General features: G+C 46.5%; 1 protein-coding gene and 1 long non-coding RNA gene across 2 annotated transcripts in view; one reads left to right on the top strand and one right to left on the bottom strand.

Annotated features, from left to right (window-relative positions):
* Positions 1-22,870, top strand: part of RAC2 (Rac family small GTPase 2) — a 99,080-nt gene that overhangs the window by 72,606 nt on the left and 3,604 nt on the right. The window contains exon 6 of the mRNA XM_040406829.1: positions 13,764-13,896. Within this exon, the coding sequence (XP_040262763.1) occupies positions 13,764-13,894 (131 nt within the window). The 3' untranslated portion in view covers positions 13,895-13,896. The remainder of the gene's footprint in view (positions 1-13,763; positions 13,897-22,870) is intronic.
* LOC120978596 lies at positions 767-17,844 on the bottom strand. Its single transcript, XR_005774133.1, has 4 exons — positions 17,590-17,844; positions 17,459-17,462; positions 14,722-14,731; positions 767-778 (listed from the first exon to the last, which is right to left on the bottom strand). It is a non-coding gene; the product is annotated as an uncharacterized LOC120978596 (long non-coding RNA).

Below are 22,870 nucleotides of genomic sequence, written 5' to 3' on the forward strand. Positions count from 1 at the left end.
CTCCTCCTCATCATCTAATTTGTGCTGAGAAGACGAAATGAGGGCGGTCTGGCTATTACCCTGTGTACTGTCTTTCCCCATTTCCACCTCTTCCACATGCAATTTGTCCGTCTTAATTGTGAGCAGCGAGCGTTTGAGTAGACACAGAAGTGGGATGGTTACGCTGATAATAGCGTTATCGCCGCTCACCATCTGTGTTGATTCCTCAAAGTTGCATAAAACCTCACAGAGGTCAGACATCAATGCCCACTCGTTGCTTGTGAAGAGCGGAAGCTGACTGGAAAGGCGACGACCATGTTGCAGAGCTGACTGGAAAGGCGACGACCATGTTGCAGCTGGTATTCTACTACTGCCCTCTGCTGCTCACAAAGCCTGGCCAACATGTGGAACGTAGAGTTCTAGCGCATGCTTTACGTCGCACAACAGTCGGTGAGCTGGCAAGGGCAATTGCAATTGCAAGCGTTGCTGCAGCGTTGCCAGACCAGTGGAACCAGTGACTTGCGGAAATGGGCACACACGCGGCGCACCTTCACCAGTAGCTCAGGCAAATTGGGGTAGGTTTTGAGAAACCGCTGAACCACTAGATTGAACACGTGGGCTAGGTATGGTATGTATGTGAGCTTGCCGAACTCCAAAGCCGCCACCCTGGGAATCATCAAAGATTTGGATATTTTTTTTATAAATTAACCATGACTTTTACTTCTCAACAACATTGTCCCTCACTTGTTTGGAGAGTTCCTTGCTCTTCATGGCAGTGTTTGGTTAGTGATGCCTCTTGCTTAGGTGTTGCAGCCTCTGGGGCCTTTCAAAAAAGGGGTGTATATGTAATGACAGATCATGTGACACTTAGATTGCACACAGGTGGACATCATTTCACTAATTATGTGACTTCTGAAGATAATTGGTTGCACCAGAGCTTTTTATTGGCTTCCTAACAAAGGGGGAGAATACATACGCACATGCCAAATTTCTGTTTTCTATTTCTAAACAATAGTTTTATTTATATATTTTTCTCATTTCACTTCACCAACTTAGACTATTGTGTTCTGATCCATCACATAAAATTCAGATTAACAAAACATTGAACTTAAGGCTGCAATGTAAAAAAATACGAAAAAAGTTAAGGGGGGTGAATACTTTTGCAAGGCACTGTAAATGGAAAAATTTCCAGGGCTGGCAACTTAGACTATTGTGTTCTGATCCATCACATAAAATTCAGATTAACAAAACATTTAACTTAAGGCTGCAATGTAAAAAAATACGAAAAAAGTTAAGGGGGGTGAATACTTTTGCAAGGCACTGTAAATGTCAAAATTTCCAGGGCTGGCAATTTGGAAAGTGTGCATTTAGTGCTATGGTCTGTGGGTGGATGGGTAGCTGTGTATTTGCGCTTTCGTTCAAAGGCCTGGGGTATAGACATCTGTACGCTGCGCTGGGACACAGAAGTGGATGTTCTAGCTGATGGTGCTTGCGAAGGTCCAGGTGCAGGGCGGGAGGCATCCAGGCCTGCTTCTTAGATAGGGGATTGGCCAGCACGTAACACAGGGGAAGAGGAGGCAGTGGTGTGACCCGCTGACAATGGTTGTGGACCCAGGCATTCGGCCCACCTATTAGGGTGCTTTGATGCCATGTGGAGGATCATGCTGGTGGTTGTGAGGTTGCTAGTGTTCACGCCCCTGCTCATTTTGGTACAGCACAGGTTGCAAATGACAATTCTTTTATCTTCCACACTTTCCTCAAAAAAGTGCCAGACTGCGGAACACCTACCCCTTGGCAAGGGAGATTGCCACAAGGGGGTGCTCCGGGGAACAGTTGCGGGCCTGTTTGGTGTGGCCCGCCTTCTCCCTTTTGCCACCCTACTGCCTCTTCCAGCCTGTTGCGGTGCTGCGGTCACCTCCCCCTCTGTACTGCTGTCCTCGCTCGGGTGAGGATTCTGTTGACCAGACTCTTGGCCACTGAGACTGGACTTTGTGGAAGACAGGGTGGTGCTTAACCGACTGGAAGCATTATCTGCTGCAATCCAACCGACCACCTGGTCGCACTGGTCTGACTTCCTGCAAACTGGGACATGAAGCTAGGTATCGTGGATGAGTGTGTTTCTTGTGCTCTGACAGCAGGCACAGTTTTACCGCACCCAGGGCCACGACCTCTGCGTGCACCATCAGCATCACGGCCACTTCCCTGTCTCTTACTGCTCGCTTTGCGCATATTAAATGGTATATATGCTTGCAAGTATGTCACACGTTCAGTAGCGCAGGTTTTGTAAGTGAATGCGCAGATAAAGTACACAGAAAGTCACAGATATTTTTAGGATGCACACACGTTAAACAGGAGGTATAGCATAAGTAATGTCGCTGTCACCACCGCCTAATAAAAAATTACACTGAATGAATGTCACTGATATTTAGGATGCACAAACGTAATGGCAGTACTTACCCGCACGTTTATTGGCTGCGTAGCAGCCAACAAACGTGCGGGGAGGAGACTCGAGCATCGCGCTCGAGCACACGCGGTATTTGGCCGAACACCGCGATGTGCTGAGCATTGCGATGCTCAAGTAAAATCAGTGTTCGGCCGAACATGCTCGCCCAACACTAATGGTCACTATATGTGAAGTATATTATATTACACAATCTCAAAGAAGTTCATGTCCTCAAGTGGAATTAAAATAATAAGTAAAAAAAAAAATTCAAGAAAAAAAAAAACACTAAAAAGTTATCCCCAAGGGCTCTATTATGTTAAAACATAAAAAGAAAGAATTGCTGCATCCATAAAGACCCAAATTATAAAAAATATAAAGTTATTTAACCCACACAGTGAATGCTGCAAAAAATGAAATTGCCTCTCGAACAATGGAATATAAGGCAACCATTTGCAGAATTCTGGTCTATCTATAGCTCAGTCCCATTCAAGTAAATGAAATTGCGCTTCAGTACTAAGCAGACTACAATGTGCAGCCCCTTCAAATAGCTGATCAGAGAGTGCTGGGGGTTGGACTCCCACTAGTTAGCTATTGATAACCTATACTGAGGACAGGTTCTTAATATTTAATTTCTGGTAAACCCAACCCATTTAAAGATGTTTTCTAGTCCTCTTATTTTGATGGCCTATCCTCAGAATAGGGCATCAATATTTGGTCTGAGCCCCATCAATCAGCTGTTCTACAGTAGCTCCAAAGCCGGAAGTCAGCGCAGAATTCCATCCATTGTGTTTGATAAATGGAGCCGGATATTGTTGTGCTGCTCTTGTCCACTACAAGCAAGTTACAACATTGACTTCTGGTGCTGGAGGTACTGCAGAACAGCTAGTTGGAGGGAGTGGGGGATGTAGCCCTGCTGATCAGATATTGATGGCCTACCCTGGGGATTGGTCATCAACATAAATGGACCAGAAAACCCTTTTACTGTCCAAAATGAGGGTTAATAGGGGTTAAGCGGATTCATTGTTTCCTTCCAGCGTCAGACAGAAGTCCCTTGGGCCCACCAGAAGAAATCACTCTGAGGGCCCACCCTGTATATAGGACATTAAGGGCCCTGCTTTATTAGGGGTCCATTATTGTCAGAGCTTAGATCTACCGGAGGATCCTCTAGTGGGCCAGTCTGACCCTGTTTATTTCTAAATAAATAAAAAACAGAACAGGTGGAAATCTTTCCCTAGCTTCACTTCCGGTTTTGGCTGAAAATCATCAATAGAGTTGAGCGAACACCTGGATGTTCGGGTTCGACGAGTTCGGCCGAACTTTCGAAAAATGTTCGGGTTCGGGATCCGAACTCGACCCGAACTTCATCCCGAACCCGAACCCCATAGAAGTCAATGGGGACCCGAACTTTTGGGCACTAAAAAGGCTGTAAAACACACCCGGAAAGGGCTAGAGGGCTGCAAAAGGCAGCAAAATGTAGTTAAATCCCCTGCAAACAAATGTAGATAGGGAAATGATGAGTTAACATAAAATAAATAAAAATTAAACAATATTAATTGGAGTGAGGTCCCATAGCACAGAATCAGGCTTCAAGTCACCCACCAATGGAGAAGGTCACTTACTATTATTTTGACCACAGCACCCAGACAAAGGAGAGAGGTCCCACAGCAGAGAACCAGGCATCATATCACCCACCACAGGAGTAGGCCACCATTTAGTTACTTTGACCCCTACACCCAGACGGAGGAGAGAGGTTACACAGCAGAGAATCTGGCATTTAGATCACCCACCACAGGAGTAGGCCACCATTGAATCAGACCCCGGCAACCATGTCAGATGGCACAAGCATAAGCTTTATATCAATCAGCACAGGAGAAGGCGACTTTGACAGACTTTGACCCCTACACCCGGACGGAGGAGAGAGGTTTCAAAGCAGAGAATCAGGCATTTAGATCACCCACCACAGGAGTAGGCCCCAATTTAATGGGACCCCGGCAACCATGTCAGATGGCACAACCATCAGCTTCATATCAATCAGCACAGGAGAAGGCGACTTTGAAAGACTTTGACCCCTACACCCAGACGGAGGAGAGAGGTTTCACAGCAGAGAATCATGCATTTAGATCACCCACCACAGGAGTAGGCCCCCATTGAATCAGACCCTGGCAACCATGTCAGATGGCAAAACCATCAGCTTTATATCAATCAGCACAGGAGAAGGCGACTTTGAAAGACTTTGACCCCTACACCCAGATGGAGGAGAGAGGTTTCACAGCAGAGAATCAGGCATCATATCAACCACCACAGGAGAAGCCACCATTGAGTTACTTTGACCCCCGCACCCAGGAAGAGGAGAGAGGCACCACAGCACATATTATGGCATCATATCAGCCACGACAGGAGAAGCCACCATTGAGTTACTTTGACCCCCGCACCCAGGAAGAGGAGAGAGGCACCACAGCACATATTCTGGCATCATATCAGCCACCACAGGAGAAGCCACCATTGAGTTACTTTGACCCCTGCACCCAGGAAGAGGAGAGAGGCCCCACAGCACATATTCTGGCATCATACTAACCACCACAGGAGAAGCCACCATTGAGTTACTTTGACCCCTGCACCCAGGAAGAGGAGAGAGGCCCCACAGCACATATTCTGGCATCATATCAGCCACCACAGGAGAAGCCACCATTGAGTTACTTTGACCCCCGCACCCAGGAAGAGGAGAGAGGCACCACAGCACATATTCTGGCATCATATCAGCCACCACAGGAGAAGCCACCATTGAGTTACTTTGACCCCTGCACCCAGGAAGAGGAGAGAGGCCCCACAGCACATATTCTGGCATCATATCAGCCACCACAGGAGAAGCCACCATTGAGTTACTTTGACCCCCGCACCCAGGAAGAGGAGAGAGGCACCACAGCACATATTCTGGCATCATATCAGCCACCACAGGAGAAGCCACCATTGAGTTACTTTGACCCCTGCACCCAGGAAGAGGAGAGAGGCCCCACAGCACATATTATGGCATCATATCAGCCACCACAGGAGAAGCCACCATTGAGTTACTTTGACCCCTGCACCCAGGAAGAGGAGAGAGGCCCCACAGCACATATTCTGGCATCATACTAACCACCACAGGAGAAGCCACCATTGAGTTACTTTGACCCCTGCACCCAGGAAGAGGAGAGAGGCCCCACAGCACATATTCTGGCATCATATCAGCCACCACAGGAGAAGCCACCATTGAATTACTTTGACCCCCGCACCCAGGAAGAGGAGAGAGGCACCACAGCACATATTCTGGCATCATATCAGCCACCACAGGAGAAGCCACCATTGAGTTACTTTGACCCCTGCACCCAGGAAGAGGAGAGAGGCCCCACAGCACATATTCTGGCATCATACTAACCACCACAGGAGAAGCCACCATTGAGTTACTTTGACCCCTGCACCCAGGAAGAGGAGAGAGGCCCCACAGCACATATTCTGGCATCATATCAGCCACCACAGGAGAAGCCACCATTGAGTTACTTTGACCCCCGCACCCAGGAAGAGGAGAGAGGCACCACAGCACATATTCTGGCATCATATCAGCCACCACAGGAGAAGCCACCATTGAGTTACTTTGACCCCCGCACCCAGGAAGAGGAGAGAGGCACCACAGCACATATTCAGGCATCATATCACACTCCACAGGAGAAGGCCTCTTTCAGTGATTTAGGCCTTTGGACCCAGACAGAGGAGAGAGGCACCACAGCACATATTCTGGCATCATATCAGCCACCACAGGAGAAGCCACCATTGAGTTACTTTGACCCCTGCACCCAGGAAGAGGAGAGAGGCCCCACAGCACATATTCTGGCATCATATCAGCCACCACAGGAGAAGCCACCATTTAGTTACTTTGACCCCTGCACCCAGGAAGAGGAGAGAGGCACCACAGCACATATTCTGGCATCATATCAGCCACCACAGGAGAAGCCACCATTTAGTTACTTTGACCCCTTCACCCAAACAGAGGAGAGAGGTTCCACATCAGAGAATCAGGCATCATATCAACCACCACAGGAGTAGGCCACAATTTAGTTTATTTGACCCCTGCACCCAGGAAGAGGAGAGAGGCCCCACAGCACATATTCTGGCATCATATCACACACCACAGGAGAAGGCCTCTTTCAGTGATTTAGGCCTTTGGACCCAGACAGAGGAGAGAGGTCAGAGATTAGCTTCATATCCCCCAGCACAGCAGAAGACCGCTTTATTTGACTTAGGCCTCAGCACCCAGACAGAAGACAGAGGTAGCATGGCAGAGGTTATGGCTTCATGTCACCCGTTAGTTTAACCGGCCACTTTCATCTGGTTAGGCCCCGGCGCCCAGACAGAGAAGAGTTTCATTCAACTGTGGGTTTCATAAAATTTGTATCAAATAAAGAAGTGGCCCGTAGCACAACAAGACATGTTTTAGGCAGTTAATAAGGACTACTCTGCACAAGGGAGGGACAGGTCCTGTGGGATCCATGCCTGGTTCATCTTTATGAAGGTCAGCTTGTCCACGTTGGCTGTGGACAGGCGGCTGCGCTTGTCAGTAATGACGCCCCCTGCCGTGCTGAATACGCGTTCAGATAAAACGCTGGCCGCCGGGCAGGAAAGCACCTCCAAGGCATAACATGCTAACTCTGGCCTTGTGGACAATTTCGAAACCCAGTAGTTGAATGGGGCCGAACCATCCGTCAGGATGTGGAGGGGTGTGCAGACATACTGTTCAACCATGTTAGTGAAATGCTGCCTCCTGCTAACACGTTCCGTATCAGGTGTCGGTGCAGATAGCTGTGGCGTGGAGACAAAACTTTTCCACATTTCTGCCATGCTAACCCTGCCCTCAGATGAGCTGGCCGTGACACAGCTGCGTTGGCGACCTCTTGCCACTCCTCTGCCTTCACCTTCCACCTGTTCCCCTGTGACATGTGGGAATGCTCTCAAGAGCGCCTCTATCAGCGTGCGCTTGTACTCGCGCATCTTACGGTCGCGCTCCAGTTCAGGAATTAAAGTGGGCACATTGTCTTTATACCGGGGATCCAGCAGGGTGGCCACCCAGTAGTCTGCACACGTTAAAACGTGGGCAACTCTGCTGTCGTTGCGCAGGCATTGGAGCATATATTCGCTCATGTGGGCCAGGCTACCCATGGGTAAGGACAAGCTGTCCTCTGTGGGAGGCGTATCGTCATCGTCCACCGTATCCCCCCAGCCACGCACCAGTGATGGGCCTGGGCTGCCACCCCGCTGTGAACTTGCGTCATCCTCGTCCCCCTCCACCTCCTCCTCCTCATCCTCCTCGTCCTCCAGTACAGTGCCTTGGCTGGCGACTTGTGAACCTGTCCTCTGCTGCTTAAACAAACCTCCCTCTGAGCCACTTCGAACAGACTGGCCCGAAAGTGTTAGAAACGAGCCCTCATCCTCCTCCTCCTCCTCCACCTGGGCCACCTCCTCTAACATCATTGCCCTAAGTGTTTTCTCAAGGAGACATAGAAGTGGTATTGTAACGCTGATAACAGTGTCATCGCCACTGGCCATGTTGGTGGAGTACTCGAAACAGCGCAGCAGGGCACACAGGTCTCGCATGGAGGCCCAATCATTGGTGGTGAAGTGGTGCTGTTCGGCAGTACGACTGACGCGAGCGTGCTGCAGCTGAAACTCCACTATGGCCTGCTGCTGCTCGCACAGTCTCTCCAGCATGTGCAAGGTGGAGTTCCACCGGGTGGGCACGTCGCATATGAGGCGGTGAGCGGGAAGGCCGAAGTTCCGCTGTAGCGCAGACAGGCGAGCAGCGGCAGGATGTGAACGGCGGAAGCGCGCACAGACGGCCCGCACTTTATGCAGCAGCTCTGACATGTTGGGGTAGTGGTGAATGAACCTCTGCACCACTACGTTCAGCACATGCGCCAGGCAAGGGATGTGCGTCAAACCGGCTAGTCCCAGAGCTGCCACGAGATTTCGCCCATTATCGCATACCACCAGGCCTGGCTTGAGGCCCACCGGCAGAAACCACTCGTCGGTCTGTTGTTCAATACCCCGCCACAACTCCTTTGCGCTGTGGGGCCTGTCCCCCAAACATATGAGTTTCAGAATGGCCTGCTGACGTTTACCCCGGGCTGTGCTGAAGTTGGTGGTGAAGGTGTGTGGCTGACCGGATGAGCTGGTGGAAGCAGTGGAGGAGGAAGCCGAGTAGGAGGAGGAGGCTACAGGAGGCAGAGAATGATGCCCTGCGATCCTAGGGGGCGGAAGGACGTGCGCCAAGGAACTGTCCGCCGGGGGCCCAGCCGCCACTACATTCATCCAGTGTGCAGTTAGTGAGATATAGCGTCCCTGGCCGTGCTTACTGGTCCACGTATCTGTGGTTAGGTGGACCTTGCCACAAATGGCGTTGCGCAGTGCACACTTGATTTTATCGGACACTTGCATGTGCAGGGAAGGCACGGCTGTCTTGGAGAAGTAGTGGCGGCTGGGAACCACATACTGCGGGACAGCCATGGCCATCAGCTGTTTGAAGCTGTCTGTGTCCACCAGCCGGAATGACAGCATTTCAAAGGCCAGCAGTTTAGAAATGCTGGCGTTCAGGCCAAGGGCTCGAGGGTGACTCGGGGGGAATTTGCGCTTCCTCTCTAAGGTTTGAGATATTGAGAGCTGAACGCTGCTGTGTGATATAGTGGAGACGCTAGTTGACGGTGGCGGTGGTGGTGGTGTCGGTGGCACATCCTCTGTTTGCTGCTCGGCAGGTGGCAACATTCCTCTCGAGGCGGAAGCCGAGGCAGCAGCGGTAGAGGGAGCAGGGGGAGCCTCAGCGAGTGCCTGGTTTTTAAGGTGTGTACCCCACTGCAGTTCATGCTTTGCATGTAGATGCCTGGTCATGCAGGTTGTGCTGAGGTTCAGAACGTTAATGCCTCGCCTCAGGCTCTGATGGCAGAGCGTGCAAGTCACTCGGGTCTTGTCGGTAGGACATTGTTTAAAGAAGTGCCATGCCAGGGAACTCTTTGAAGCTGCCTTTGTGGGGCTGGGTCCCTGTTGGCGATGTCCAGTAGCAGGCGAACTCTGGGGGCGGCGGCTCGTCTGCTTTGGCCCCCTGCTCCCTCTTTGGCTTCGCTGTTGTCTCGGTCTCACCACTACCTCTTCCTCTGAACTGTGAAAGTCATCGCCACGACCTTCAGTCCATGTGGGGTCTAAGACCTCATCGTCCTCTGCATCGTCTTCCACCCAGTCTCCCTCCCTGACCTCCTCCTGTTCAGTCTGCACACTGCAAAAAGACGCGGCAGTGGGCACCTGTGTTTCGTCATCATCAGAGAGTCGGTGACTCTGCTGTGGTGGTATTCCCATGTCCTCTTCATCTGGAGACATAAGTGGTTGTGCGTCAGTGCATGGTATGTCTTCCTCCACTGGGGAAGGGCTAGGTGGACGCCCCTGGGAAACCCTGGAAGCAGAGTCTTCAAACAGAGAAGAAGAAGAGACTGCTGCATAACTTGTGGCTCAGACCGTTTCCCTGATATGCTTGGGGGTGATGTGACAGACTGATGGGCTTGGTTTTCAGGTGCCACCTGTGCGCTTTCCGCAGAAGACTGGGTGGAAGACCATGTGGTGAACGTGCTGGAAGCACTGTCGGCCACCCAATCGATTAATGCCTGTACCTGCTCAGGCCTTACCATCCTAAGAGCGGCATTGGGCCCCACGAGATATTGCGGTACATTCTGCCGGCTAGTTGAGGGAGTTCGTTCCCTACTGTGTGCGCCTGGGGCCGAACGGCCACGTCCTCTACCAGCAACAGAGGCTCCACGGACACCACCACGACCGCGTCCTCGTCCCTTAATAGTATTTTTCTTCATTGTTGCGATTCAACTTGCACCACAATGAAATATGTTATTTTTTATAAGCAAAATCCCCTCACTGGAATACTTTCAGTCTTTTGACTGTATGGATTACAGATGGAATGACTGTTATATGTGAGTACTGCTTTCTTTGACAGATTCTAGTATGGTTACATATATGTTTTCCCAACCCCAGCACATTAGTTTGCTAATTCCAGATGTATGAAACGCAGGCCTAACTGTATCTAGTATATTGAACGCCAGATAAACTAACTTGGCCTTTTTTAAATAAAAAAAATCCCCTCACTGGAATACTTTCAGTCTTTTGACTGTATGGATTACAGATGGAATGACTGTTATATGTGAGTACCGCTTTCTTTGACAGATTCTAGTATGGGTACATATATGTTTTCCCAACCCCAGCACATTAGTTTGCTAATTCCAGATGTATGAAACGCAGGCCTAACTGTATCTAGTATATTGAACGCCAGATAAACTAACTTGGCCTTTTTTAAATAAAAAAAATCCCCTCACTGGAATACTTTCAGTCTTTTGACTGTATGGATTACAGATGGAATGACTGTTATATGTGAGTACCGCTTTCTTTGACAGATTCTAGTATGGGTACATATATGTTTTCCCAACCCCAGCACATTAGTTTGCTAATTCCAGATGTATGAAACGCAGGCCTAACTGTATCTAGTATATTGAACGCCAGATAAACTAACTTGGCCTTTTTTAAATAAAAAAAAAATTCCCTCACTGGAATACTTTCAGTCTTTTGACTGTATGGATTACAGATGGAATGACTGTTATATGTGAGTACCGCTTTCTTTGACAGATTCTAGTATGGGTACATATATGTTTTCCCAACCCCAGCACATTAGTTTGCTAATTCCAGATGTATGAAACGCAGGCCTAACTGTATCTAGTATATTGAACGCCAGATAAACTAACTTGGCCTTTTTTAAATAAAAAAAATTCCCTCACTGGAATACTTTCAGTCTTTTGACTGTATGGATTACAGATGGAATGACTGTTATATGTGAGTACCGCTTTCTTTGACAGATTCTAGTATGGGTACATATATGTTTTCCCAACCCCAGCACATTAGTTTGCTAATTCCAGATGTATGAAACGCAGGCCTAACTGTATCTAGTATATTGAACGCCAGATAAACTAACTTGGCCTTTTTTAAATAAAAAAAATCCCCTCACTGGAATACTTTCAGTCTTTTGACTGTATGGATTACAGATGGAATGACTGTTATATGTGAGTACCGCTTTCTTTGACAGATTCTAGTATGGGTACATATATGTTTTCCCAACCCCAGCACATTAGTTTGCTAATTCCAGATGTATGAAACGCAGGCCTAACTGTATCTAGTATATTGAACGCCAGATAAACTAACTTGGCCTTTTTTAAATAAAAAAAAAATTCCCTCACTGGAATACTTTCAGTCTTTTGACTGTATGGATTACAGATGGAATGACTGTTATATGTGAGTACCGCTTTCTTTGACAGATTCTAGTATGGGTACATATATGTTTTCCCAACCCCAGCACATTAGTTTGCTAATTCCAGATGTATGAAACGCAGGCCTAACTGTATCTAGTATATTGAACGCCAGATAAACTAACTTGGCCTTTTTTAAATAAAAAAAATTCCCTCACTGGAATACTTTCAGTCTTTTGACTGTATGGATTACAGATGGAATGACTGTTATATGTGAGTACCGCTTTCTTTGACAGATTCTAGTATGGGTACATATATGTTTTCCCAACCCCAGCACATTAGTTTGCTAATTCCAGATGTATGAAACGCAGGCCTAACTGTATCTAGTATATTGAACGCCAGATAAACTAACTTGGCCTTTTTTAAATAAAAAAAAAATTCCCTCACTGGAATACTTTATGGCTTTTCACTGTATGGATTACAGGTGGACTGGTATTAGTAGGGGTGACACAAGCACACCCAAGTCCCTGATGTAGGATTTCTATGGCACAGACCACTATTACAAGTGATTAATGGACGTTGGGAGAGATTGTGCTGCAGCACTAGTCCCAAGATGGCCGCCGCCTATCAGCCCAGTAACATGTGCCACAAAATGGTCTGCACAACCTTTAAAAAAAATAGCCTTGGACTGTGCTGCTAAATCGCTATTGGTCTGAATCCCAGGTGTAGATGTCTGACTTGTTTGGAGCTTTGGAATGCACACTGTGGCAGCTTCTGCTGCAGCACTACAAGTCGCAAAATGGCGGCCGGCGGTCAGCCCAGGTACATGTGGATGGAAAAATCACTCTGGCCACTCTAAAAATAGCCAATCCCTATCAAAAAAGCAGCTCAGCTGCAGTTGTTCAGATGAATCACAGGTGGAGGAGAGAAATTTGCTTCCAGTTATTCAATTATCCCTGCCTATTCTCGCCCTAGCATCAGCTGCGTCTATCCCTGTTCTATTCACATCGGGAGTGAGCACGTCCCGACGTGCGCACAAGCTTATAAAGAGGCTGAGTCACATGCTGCACTTGGCCAATCACAGCCTTGCCAATAGTAGGCATGGCTGCGATGGCATCTTAGGGCAAGTAGTATGATGCATGTTGATTGGCTGCTTTGCAGCCTTTCAAAATGCGCCAAAATACATGCCGAACGACGAACCCGAACCCGAACTTTTACGAAAAAGTTCGGGTTCGGGTCTGTGTCACGAACACCCCAAAATTCGGTACGGACCCGAACTATGCTCGAACTGTTCGCTCAACACTAATCATCAATAAAAACCTTTGACCAAATACTGACCAAATCACTGAAGTGTGGACAAGGACTTACAGTACAGTTCTCAGAGCCCTGTGACATAATGAGCCATGTACCTGTGTGTCTATCATGCGAACATGAGAGACTTTTATATCCACTGGCAGTAAACAAGAAAAGGTTCCTACTGATTGACAGCAAAGCAAAGATGTTGAGAACTTTGACAAATTGATTCAAAAATTTTATTGGAAAACACTTTTCATAGAACAATGAAATACTTTTATTTGGTGAAAACTCCTTTTATGTATCGGTGATGTCTCTGGGTGTACAGTAAATATGTCATGGATTAAGAATCCGAGCTGTAGCAGGGTAAAATACATTCTCAATGTCCTCTTTATATCGCCGGCATGGAGAAAGGATTCAGGAAAGCAAGCTGTGAAAAAACAGAAGAAGAAGACTAATGATGCTGTTGAGAAGAATAGATAATGATCTTGTTCTGGGTTGAGCAAAGACAATGTCTGAATGTAAACACACTAAAGAGCCTCAATTCCTAATAAATAATACAACCAGCCTGCTGCCGATCCCGATCACGTACAGTGTATGATCACAATGTCCTTGCATCACTTTCTTTTATTTATCCGGTTTTGTGCCTACTTGCATTCCATGTATTATCCGAATGCTCTATTCTCCATTTTGCTCTTTTTTTGTAAGCTTTGTTTTTCTTTTCTTTGTATATGCAGAGTCTGTGAAGTATCTGGAGTGCTCAGCTCTTACGCAGCGTGGTCTAAAGACAGTGTTTGATGAGGCTATTCGAGCAGTGCTATATCCACCGCCCTCCAGACCTAAGAAACACGGATGCAACTTGCTGTGAAGGTGAGCTAAAATCCTGTCATTTAATATCACATATTTGACCTCATTATGCTTTTGCCATCCCGCAGGAATTATTATGCTAAGGATTGCACAGTCTTGCCCCAGGGCAGGATGATAAGGGAGACACAAGATGCACATGCCACAAGGCCTTCACCTCTTTGTGAACCTAGGAGCATACCCTCCCTCAGCCGCCATGTCATGCATAGGACCTTCAAGTGGACAGCCAAAAAATTTGCCTAACAATGAGGAATGGATTATAAAAAATATAGATATAACAAAGGTTATATTAGTAAGTGCCATGTAGTCATCTTATGTACACCTTCGTTAACAATGGCCAAAAACACATCAACCTTTTTTAGGGTTGCACTGGGTATCCAATTATCTATACCCAATCGATACTTTTGTACCCCGAACGATTCGATACCGGGATTAGCCATTTACCGATATTAGGCTGCGCAGTAGTAGCAGTAGAGATCATGGCGCGGCGCACGCTGCTCTCAGTGCGCACCATGTTCTCCTCAGCAGCACAGTGGAGAAGGAGAGAGTCCCTCCCTCCCCACTGTGCCGCTGCTGCCACCAATGAGAGGAGAGAGGGGAGGAGCTGTGGCCACTGCGCCACCAATGAAGATAACTAACGTTTAATACAAATATACGCGGCAGGTGCCGGCAGCAGAATCACATACCCGGCACCCAACCTCAATGACAGGGTGCTGCGATCCACGGCAATTAACTCCTCAGGTGCCACTGGTTATGTTATTCTGCCGCCGGCACCCGCCACCTATATTTGTATTAAACGTTAGTTATCTTCATTGGTGGCGCAGTGGCCACAGCTCCTCCCCTCCCCCCCCCAACACCCCTAGTATTAGAGTCATTGGTGGCAGTGGCCACAGGGTCCTCTCCCATCCTCTTCATTGGTGGCAGTTGCAGTTCCGATCGGAGCCCCAGCAGTGTAATCCGGTGGCTCCGATTGGTTACCATGGCAGCCAGGGTGCTACTGAAGCCTTGGCTGCCATTGTAAGCTCTCTGCTGCTGTGTGCACAAAGTACAGGGCACCAGGGAGAGTGTGAAATCCTATTCACCCTAATAAAGCTATATTAGGGTAAATAGGACAAAGGATTAAAAGATCCCAGGTTCTAGCCCCTAAGGGGGCTAATAGTTAATAAAATTAAATAAAAACTATAAATAAAAAGTAAATTTTTTTTAATTAAGTATAAATCACCCCCTTTCCCAATTTTACATGTAAAATATATAAACAATAAATAAACATATTACATATCGCCACATCTGAAAACTATTAAAATATTTAAAAAATATCTCCTATGAGTTGAATGCTGTAAAAGAAAAAAGAAAAGCGTGATTCACCATTTTTTAGTCACTTTGTCCCCCCAAAAAATAGGATAGGACTGTTCTATTATGGGCCGGACGTTCCATAAAATGCAAAATGCACGCGTCTTTTTTGGTGTTTTATCTTTTTCATGTGGTATTGAATGTTATCGAGTATCACAATACTTTTTTATGGTATTGAAATCAAATCCAAATTTTGGTATTGTGACCCCTTTAAGGTCCAAGGGAACGCTGGCTCTGTTATTTTTAGTTAACAGAGAATTTCTTAAACTGATACATTGTCACAAATGTTCACCTTTATTTCAGTACTACTCTGCAAAATAACCACTGAATAATATTCAGCCTCTTACATTGATGTGGCTTAATTTGCAAGGGAAGGAAACATTCCTTCTGCAGACTAGCTTCTCTAAACCCGGGACCTCTTGGGACAACCTGGCAGGACATTTCACCTGTAGTAGCAGCTGTATGTAGTAATATACACTCACCTAAAGAATTATTAGGAACACCTGTTCTATTTCTCATTAATGCAATTATCTAGTCAACCAATCACATGGCAGTTGCTTCAATGCATTTAGGGGGGTGGTCCTGGTCAAGACAATCTCCTGAACTCCAAACTGAATGTCAGAATGGGAAAGAAAGGTGATTTAAGCAATTTTGAGCGTGGCATGGCTGTTGGTGCCAGACGGGCCGGCCTGAGTATTTCACAATCTGCTCAGTTACTGGGATTTTCACGCACAACCATTTCTAGGGTTTACAAAGAATGGTGTGAAAAGGGAAAAACATCCAGTATGCGGCAGTCCTGTGGGCAAAAATGCCTTGTGGATGCTAGAGGTCAAAGGAGAATGGGCCGACTGATTCAAGCTGATAGAAGAGCAACGTTGACTGAAATAACCACTCGTTACAACCGAGGTATGCAGCAAAGCATTTGTGAAGCCACAACACGCACAACCTTGAGGCGGATGGGCTACAACAGCAGAAGACCCCACCGGGTACCACTCATCTCCACTACAAATAGGAAAAAGAGGTTACAATTTGCACGAGCTCACCAAAATTGGACTGTTGAAGACTGGAAAAATGTTGCCTGGTCTGATGAGTCTCGATTTCTGTTGAGACATTCAAATGGTAGAGTCCGAATTTGGCGTAAACAGAATGAGAACATGTATCCATCCTCTGATGTCTACTTCCAGCAGGATAATGCACCATGTCACAAAGCTCCTTTCTTGAACATGACAATGAGTTCACTATACTAAAATGGCCCCCACAGTCACCAGATCTCAGAGCATCTTTGGGATGTGGTGGAACGGGAGCTTCGTGCCCTGGATGTGCATCTCTCAAATCTCCATCAACTGCAAGATGCTATCCTATCAATGTGGGCCAACATTTCTAAAGAATGCTATAAGCACCTTGTTGAATCAATGCCACGTAGAATTAAGGCAGTTCTGAAGGCAAAAGGGGGTCCAACACCGTATTAGTATGGTGTTCCTAATAATTCTTTAGGTGAGTGTATTTTGACCACATAAAGGAATAGCTAACCATGCAACACGCTGATGATGGGCTGGGGCCACTATCTTTGTGAACAGGTTTCCGTCCCTCTGGCTCACTCTAGTAATAATCTCTATATAGGGGGTGGAGTGACCCCTTTAGACAAACTAGCTGCCATGTTTGAGCTGTGTCTAACTTGTTTTCCCAGTTCACCACAAGTTTGACTCAAGGTGCAAGCAACTGTTATGGTATTGTTTTGATATACCTGGGTCTGCCATGAGGTGAAGGTCCAAGTGCCCAAAAAATGTAAGAAGAAACCACAATAAGCCACATCTCTAATCTCGTCCAATCGTCTTTGTGCCCCCTTAGTGCCCTAACACAATAAGAATGTTCCCTTAGTGCCACCTCATAATAGTTATGCCTAGTGGCGTACATAGAAAGGTAAGGGCCCCGTAGCAAGGATCAAACCAGCCCCCCCCCCCCCCCCCCCCCCACCACACACACACACACACACACAGGACAGAAGGGTTTCCACCTAAACCCTTTTCAATGACCATTGGGCTATTTATTCCACTGCCTCATTTGCTAAAAGTTGTTCCTTTAGAGCAGTGTTTCCCAACCAGTGTGCCTCCAGCTGTTGCAAAACTACAACTCCCAGCATGCCCGCACAGCCTAAGGCTGTCCGGGCAGTCTGGGAGTTGTAGTTTTGCAACAGCTGGAGGCACACTGGTTGGGAAACACTGCTTTAGAGGATAGAGTCCTGACCATATTTTCTCCTCCAGTAGAAGAGGAGATAATCCCAACTAAGACTGGGCCCCCTCTTGCCCTGGGCCCCATAGTAGTCGCATGGTCTGCCTCTGCACATCAAACAGTATGATGCCCCTTTAGTGTCTCTCAACACAGTAGTACGCCTCAGGTAGTATGATGCTCCTAAGTGTCCAACTCACAGTAAGATGATACATTAAGTGCCCCACACACAGTATGATGTACCCACACAATGACGCTCCCTTAAGTGCCTCCTCAACCAAGTGACATCCAGAGTGATGTTCCCTTAAAGGGGTTGTCTCATCATGGACAATGGGGGCATATCGCTAGGGACATATAGCCCTCAAGGTGGTGGCTGGAGGACTCCGGTACGGCCACCACCAAGCCGGCTCCCCATAGAAGTGAATGGGAGCGTACCACGCACGCGCGGCCCCCGCTCCCATTCATTTCTATGGGACCAACGGAAATAGCCGAGGCTATTTTCGCCGGCCCCATAGAAAATGAATGGAGGGCGCCTGCACATGCGCAGTGTGCCCTCCTTCACTTGCGGGGCTCCGTTCTTGATATAGGTGGCTGGGACCCGCACCTCTAAGACAATGGGGGCGTATCCTAGAGATATGCCCCCATTGTCCATGATGAGACAACCCCTTTAAGTGTCTCTCATACAGTAAGGCCACCTTAAGTGCCTTCTTAACAAAATGATGCCCCTTTAAGTGACCCCCCCACCCAGAGTGATGTCCCCTTAAGTAGCTCCCACATGCGGTACACATCCTGGATTCGGACCATGATCTGCCAGCGGTCCCAGTACACATAAGGTTTACATCTTATTTTGCATTGGTTCTGGTAGCTGTCCTCAACCAAGTGTTAGGTTGCCCACCTGCTCAATCTAAGACGGTGTAGGGGAAGTACAGCTATGGGCACCATAATAGGAGGTAGGCCCAGTAGAGCATCCGAATGCATAGGAGTAGGGACATTGCATTGCTCCCTTGGATGGAGCAATTAGTCTTTAAAAGTGGCTGCTCTTCCCAAACACAAGAGAGAGAATTTATACCTGTTACCGGTAGTGAATGAGTGTCCCTATGTAAGGTAGATGAAGAGCGTGCTACCTGGGTGATCATGGTAGCAGCTGGAGAAAGGGTTTCCCAGCGGAAACAGAGACAGAAGGAGTATGGAAGCAGGTGGAAGTAGGAAACTTCCTGCAACAAGCAGCATGAGATCTAGGGCCAAGTGGAAGTGCAGGATTGTGGAGTGGTCATGCCAGACATGTCAAGAATGTTCCCCTTGCATCAGTGAAGATGCATATGCAGTTTATCATGGGCATGGAAAATGCTATTGCAGTGAGCCCCTGAGGAGCCAGTGCAGAGGATGGGAGTGATAGTGGCCCTGATGATGTGTTGTTGTGTCACGGTCTCCTACCTCAGGCCATTTCTCCTTGGTGTTTCATGCAGTGAAAAAGATAATGATGTGAAGGAAACAGGTAGAAATTTTGGAACAACGAACGTCTTACTTTACTGTGTGCAAAAAACAAGGAGCAGCACTTACAGCAGCAGTTTGTACAACGTGCAGTTGTGATGATGTGGTATCGTTGCTGGCAATGTGGCAGCAGATGACACTCAGAAATTTGCTAGATTATGTTGTCGCTCTCTAGATTTCTTTCCCTCTGGCATCTGTAGCTGTAGGTGTCCACTATATGATGCAGGCTTCTAGCTATGCTTGTCCTGAACTGCGGTGATGGTGTCTTGACGTGTTTCCAACCACCTTGCAGCTAAGTTCTGATAGCTTGGGTGCTTGATCACTCTGCTGACACAAATACACCATAGTTTACAAATCCTCTATAGTCTAGGACTCTGTAATCTCCTTGCACAATGATGTCTTTCTAGATGAGCTGCCCTGTGGTCCACATAGCCCGGAGGAGTCGGACATGCATCACTGCAGTGAAAAAAGATCATGATGTGAAGGAACCAGGGAGAGATTTTGGAACAAAGAAAGTCTTTCTTTACTCAATGCAAAAAATAAGGAGCAGCACTTCCAGTATCAGTTTTTTACAACATGCAATTGCCCTTCTCCCAGATGCTGGGGTATTGTGGCTAGCAATGTGGCAGCAGATGACATTGACATTTTCTAGCTGATGTTGTCAGTCTCTGGATTCCCTTCCCTATGGCGTTACTCTGGCATCTGTATCTGTAGGTGTCCACTTTATAATGCAGGCCTCTAGATATGTCTGTCCTGAATGGGGTGATGGTGTCTTGACGTGTTTTCCACCACCTTGCAGCAGAGTCATGATAACTTGGGTACTTGATCATTTTGCTCACACAAATACACCGTAGTTTACAAATCTTCTATAGTCTAAGGCTCTGAAGTCTCTCTGGACAATGATGTCTTACTAGATGAGCTTCCTCTGTGGTCCACATAGCCTGGAGGAGCGGGAGATGGATTGCATGCTCCCTCACTCCTCACTTTCCTCTCTAAATTCCAAAGTGACTCTCCCTCCGCTCTATCCCTCCCTTGGCAGGAAGTCGGACCAGCCCAATACCCACTACAAAGAGGGAACAAACGGAATGGTAAGTTCCATTCCTGAAAGAGGAAAATGTAATAATGAATAACGGTGGGGCACTCTCTATAGCAATGGAAGCAGTGGATAGTGGTACATACAATTTATTAATATATCTAAAATGAGTCGTTCACAGTAGGTAATTTAAATATTCACAGTTGTGTATCGCAGTAATAAATAAAGCAGCATAAATAATGGTATTGAGCCTGCTAAAACGACATATGAATAAATAAATATATGAGGTAAAAAATTTTCCCCAGTCACTCTGGTGTGGCATATTCTCTTTATATTCAAGTTCCATTCCTGTTGCCAAACACTGCCAACCATACTTCATCTGCTAGTGAACAAGTGTATTGCATGAAGGGTGACATAACATTAATATTACAAAGCATTACATTACTAACCAATTGTAGTCCCCCCCCCCCCCCCAGGTCTGGGGTACTACACTATTAAAAAAGTTAACATTAAAAATAATATGTACCATAGATTTTTTAAACTTTTATGACGTGTCCATCTTCTCAGAGAAGACTGTGCATTTTCCTTTAGAGGAATTAAGGTGACTGTGCCCATGACTTATGCCATTAAGTAAGCTCTCTGTATACACTGCGTGCAGAATTATTAGGCAAATGAGTATTTTGACCACATCATCCTCTTTATGCATGTTGTCTTACTCCAAGCTGTATAGGCTCGAAAGCCTACTACCAATTAAGCATATTAGGTGATGTGCATCTCTGTAATGAGAAGGGGTGTGGTCTAATGACCAACACCCTATATCAGGTGTGCATAATTATTAGGCAACTTCCTTTCCTTTGGCAAAATGGGTCAAAAGGACTTGACAGGCTCAGAAAAGTCAAAAATAGTGAGATATCTTGCAGAGGGATGCAGCACTCTTAAAATTGCAAAGCTTCTGAAGCGTGATCATCGAACAATCAAGCGTTTCATTCAAAATAGTCAACAGGGTCGCAAGAAGTGTGTGGAAAAACCAAGGCGCAAAATAAGTGCCCATGAACTGAGAAAAGTCAAGCGTGCAGCTGCCAAGATGCCACTTGCCACCAGTTTGGCCATATTTCAGAGCTGCAACATCACTGGAGTGCCCAAAAGCACAAGGTGTGCAATACTCAGAGACATGGCCAAGGTAAGAAAGGCTGAAAGACGACCACCACTGAACAAGACACACAAGCTGAAACGTCAAGACTGGGCCAAGAAATATCTCAAGACTGATTTTTCTAAGGTTTTATGGACTGATGAAATGAGAGTGAGTCTTGATGGGCCAGATGGATGGGCCCGTGGCTGGATTGGTAAAGGGCAGAGAGCTCCAGTCCGACTCAGACGCCAGCAAGGTGGAGGTGGAGTACTGGTTTGGGCTGGTATTATCAAAGATGAGCTTGTGGGGCCTTTTCGGGTTGAGGATGGAGTCAAGCTCAACTCCCAGTCCTACTGCCAGTTTCTGGAAGACACCTTCTTCAAGCAGTGGTACAGGAAGAAGTCTGCATCCTTCAAGAAAAACATGATTTTCATGCAGAACAATGCTCCATCACACGCGTCCAAGTACTCCACAGCGTGGCTGGCAAGAAAGGGTATAAAAGAAGAAAATCTAATGACATGGCCTCCTTGTTCACCTGATCTGAACCCCATTGAGAACCTGTGGTCCATCATCAAATGTGAGATTTACAAGGAGGGAAAACAGTACACCTCTCTGAACAGTGTCTGGGAGGCTGTGGTTGCTGCTGCACGCAATGTTGATGGTGAACAGATCAAAACACTGACAGAATCCATGGATGGCAGGCTTTTGAGTGTCCTTGCAAAGAAAGGTGGCTATATTGGTCACTGATTTTTGTTTTGTTTTTGAATGTCAGAAATGTATATTTGTGAATGTTGAGATGTTATATTGGTTTCACTGGTAAAAATAAATAATTGAAATGGGTATATATTTGTTTTTTGTTAAGTTGCCTAATAATTATGCACAGTAATAGTCACCTGCACACACAGATATCCCCCTAAAATAGCTAAAACTAAAAACAAACTAAAAACTACTTCCAAAAATATTCAGCTTTGATATTAATGAGTTTTTTTGGGTTCATTGAGAACATGGTTGTTGTTCAATAATAAAATGAATCCTCAAAAATACAACTTGCCTAATAATTCTGCACTCCCTGTACAACTGTGGTATATCTCTCAAATACGAAAAAAAATAAAAAATAAAATACGATATATAAATCAGTTTACCTATTTTAAACAAAAGTTACTTTGGGGAATTGCAGTAATTCCCTATTATACATATATTACATGAATCGTTACTACCAAAGAGCAAAAAGTAGGAGAGACCAAATTCAATTCATTCCAATTCATTCTGGTGTTCTATGTCAATAGAGAGCACATCACAGCGGTCAATGGATTCTCTCTCTTGACATAAGACAGGTGTCTGTATTCTCTTTGCAGCGCCAGGAGAGTAGTCGCAGCGAATTTGATCTCCCGCAGCGGTTCTTCCAATTACTCGAAATGCTCACGCTCGTAAAGGCAGTGGTTTTGGTAAAAATGTATTACTGAAATACTGATTATGCAGATCCTTTATATACCTTCAAAAGGTTCACTAGAATTAAACGTTGAAGGAAAGCTGTGACCAGGACATCTAGTAGGAGGGAATGGAAGCGACAACCTCTCTTATCTTTTAGTGCTCCTAGCCAGCATCAAACTGGAGCTCCTATGCCCACCAGAGCAAATACTGAGGACCCGTCGTCCATCCATTTTATACAAAACTCCAACTGGTCAGTGGTTAATTTCCTCATAATCTTTGCTGTTATCATCGCACATGCATAGACCTAGACGCTACAATGT

Source organism: Bufo bufo, chromosome 9 (assembly GCF_905171765.1).
Source record: "Bufo bufo chromosome 9, aBufBuf1.1, whole genome shotgun sequence".
Taxonomy (NCBI): domain Eukaryota; kingdom Metazoa; phylum Chordata; class Amphibia; order Anura; family Bufonidae; genus Bufo; species Bufo bufo.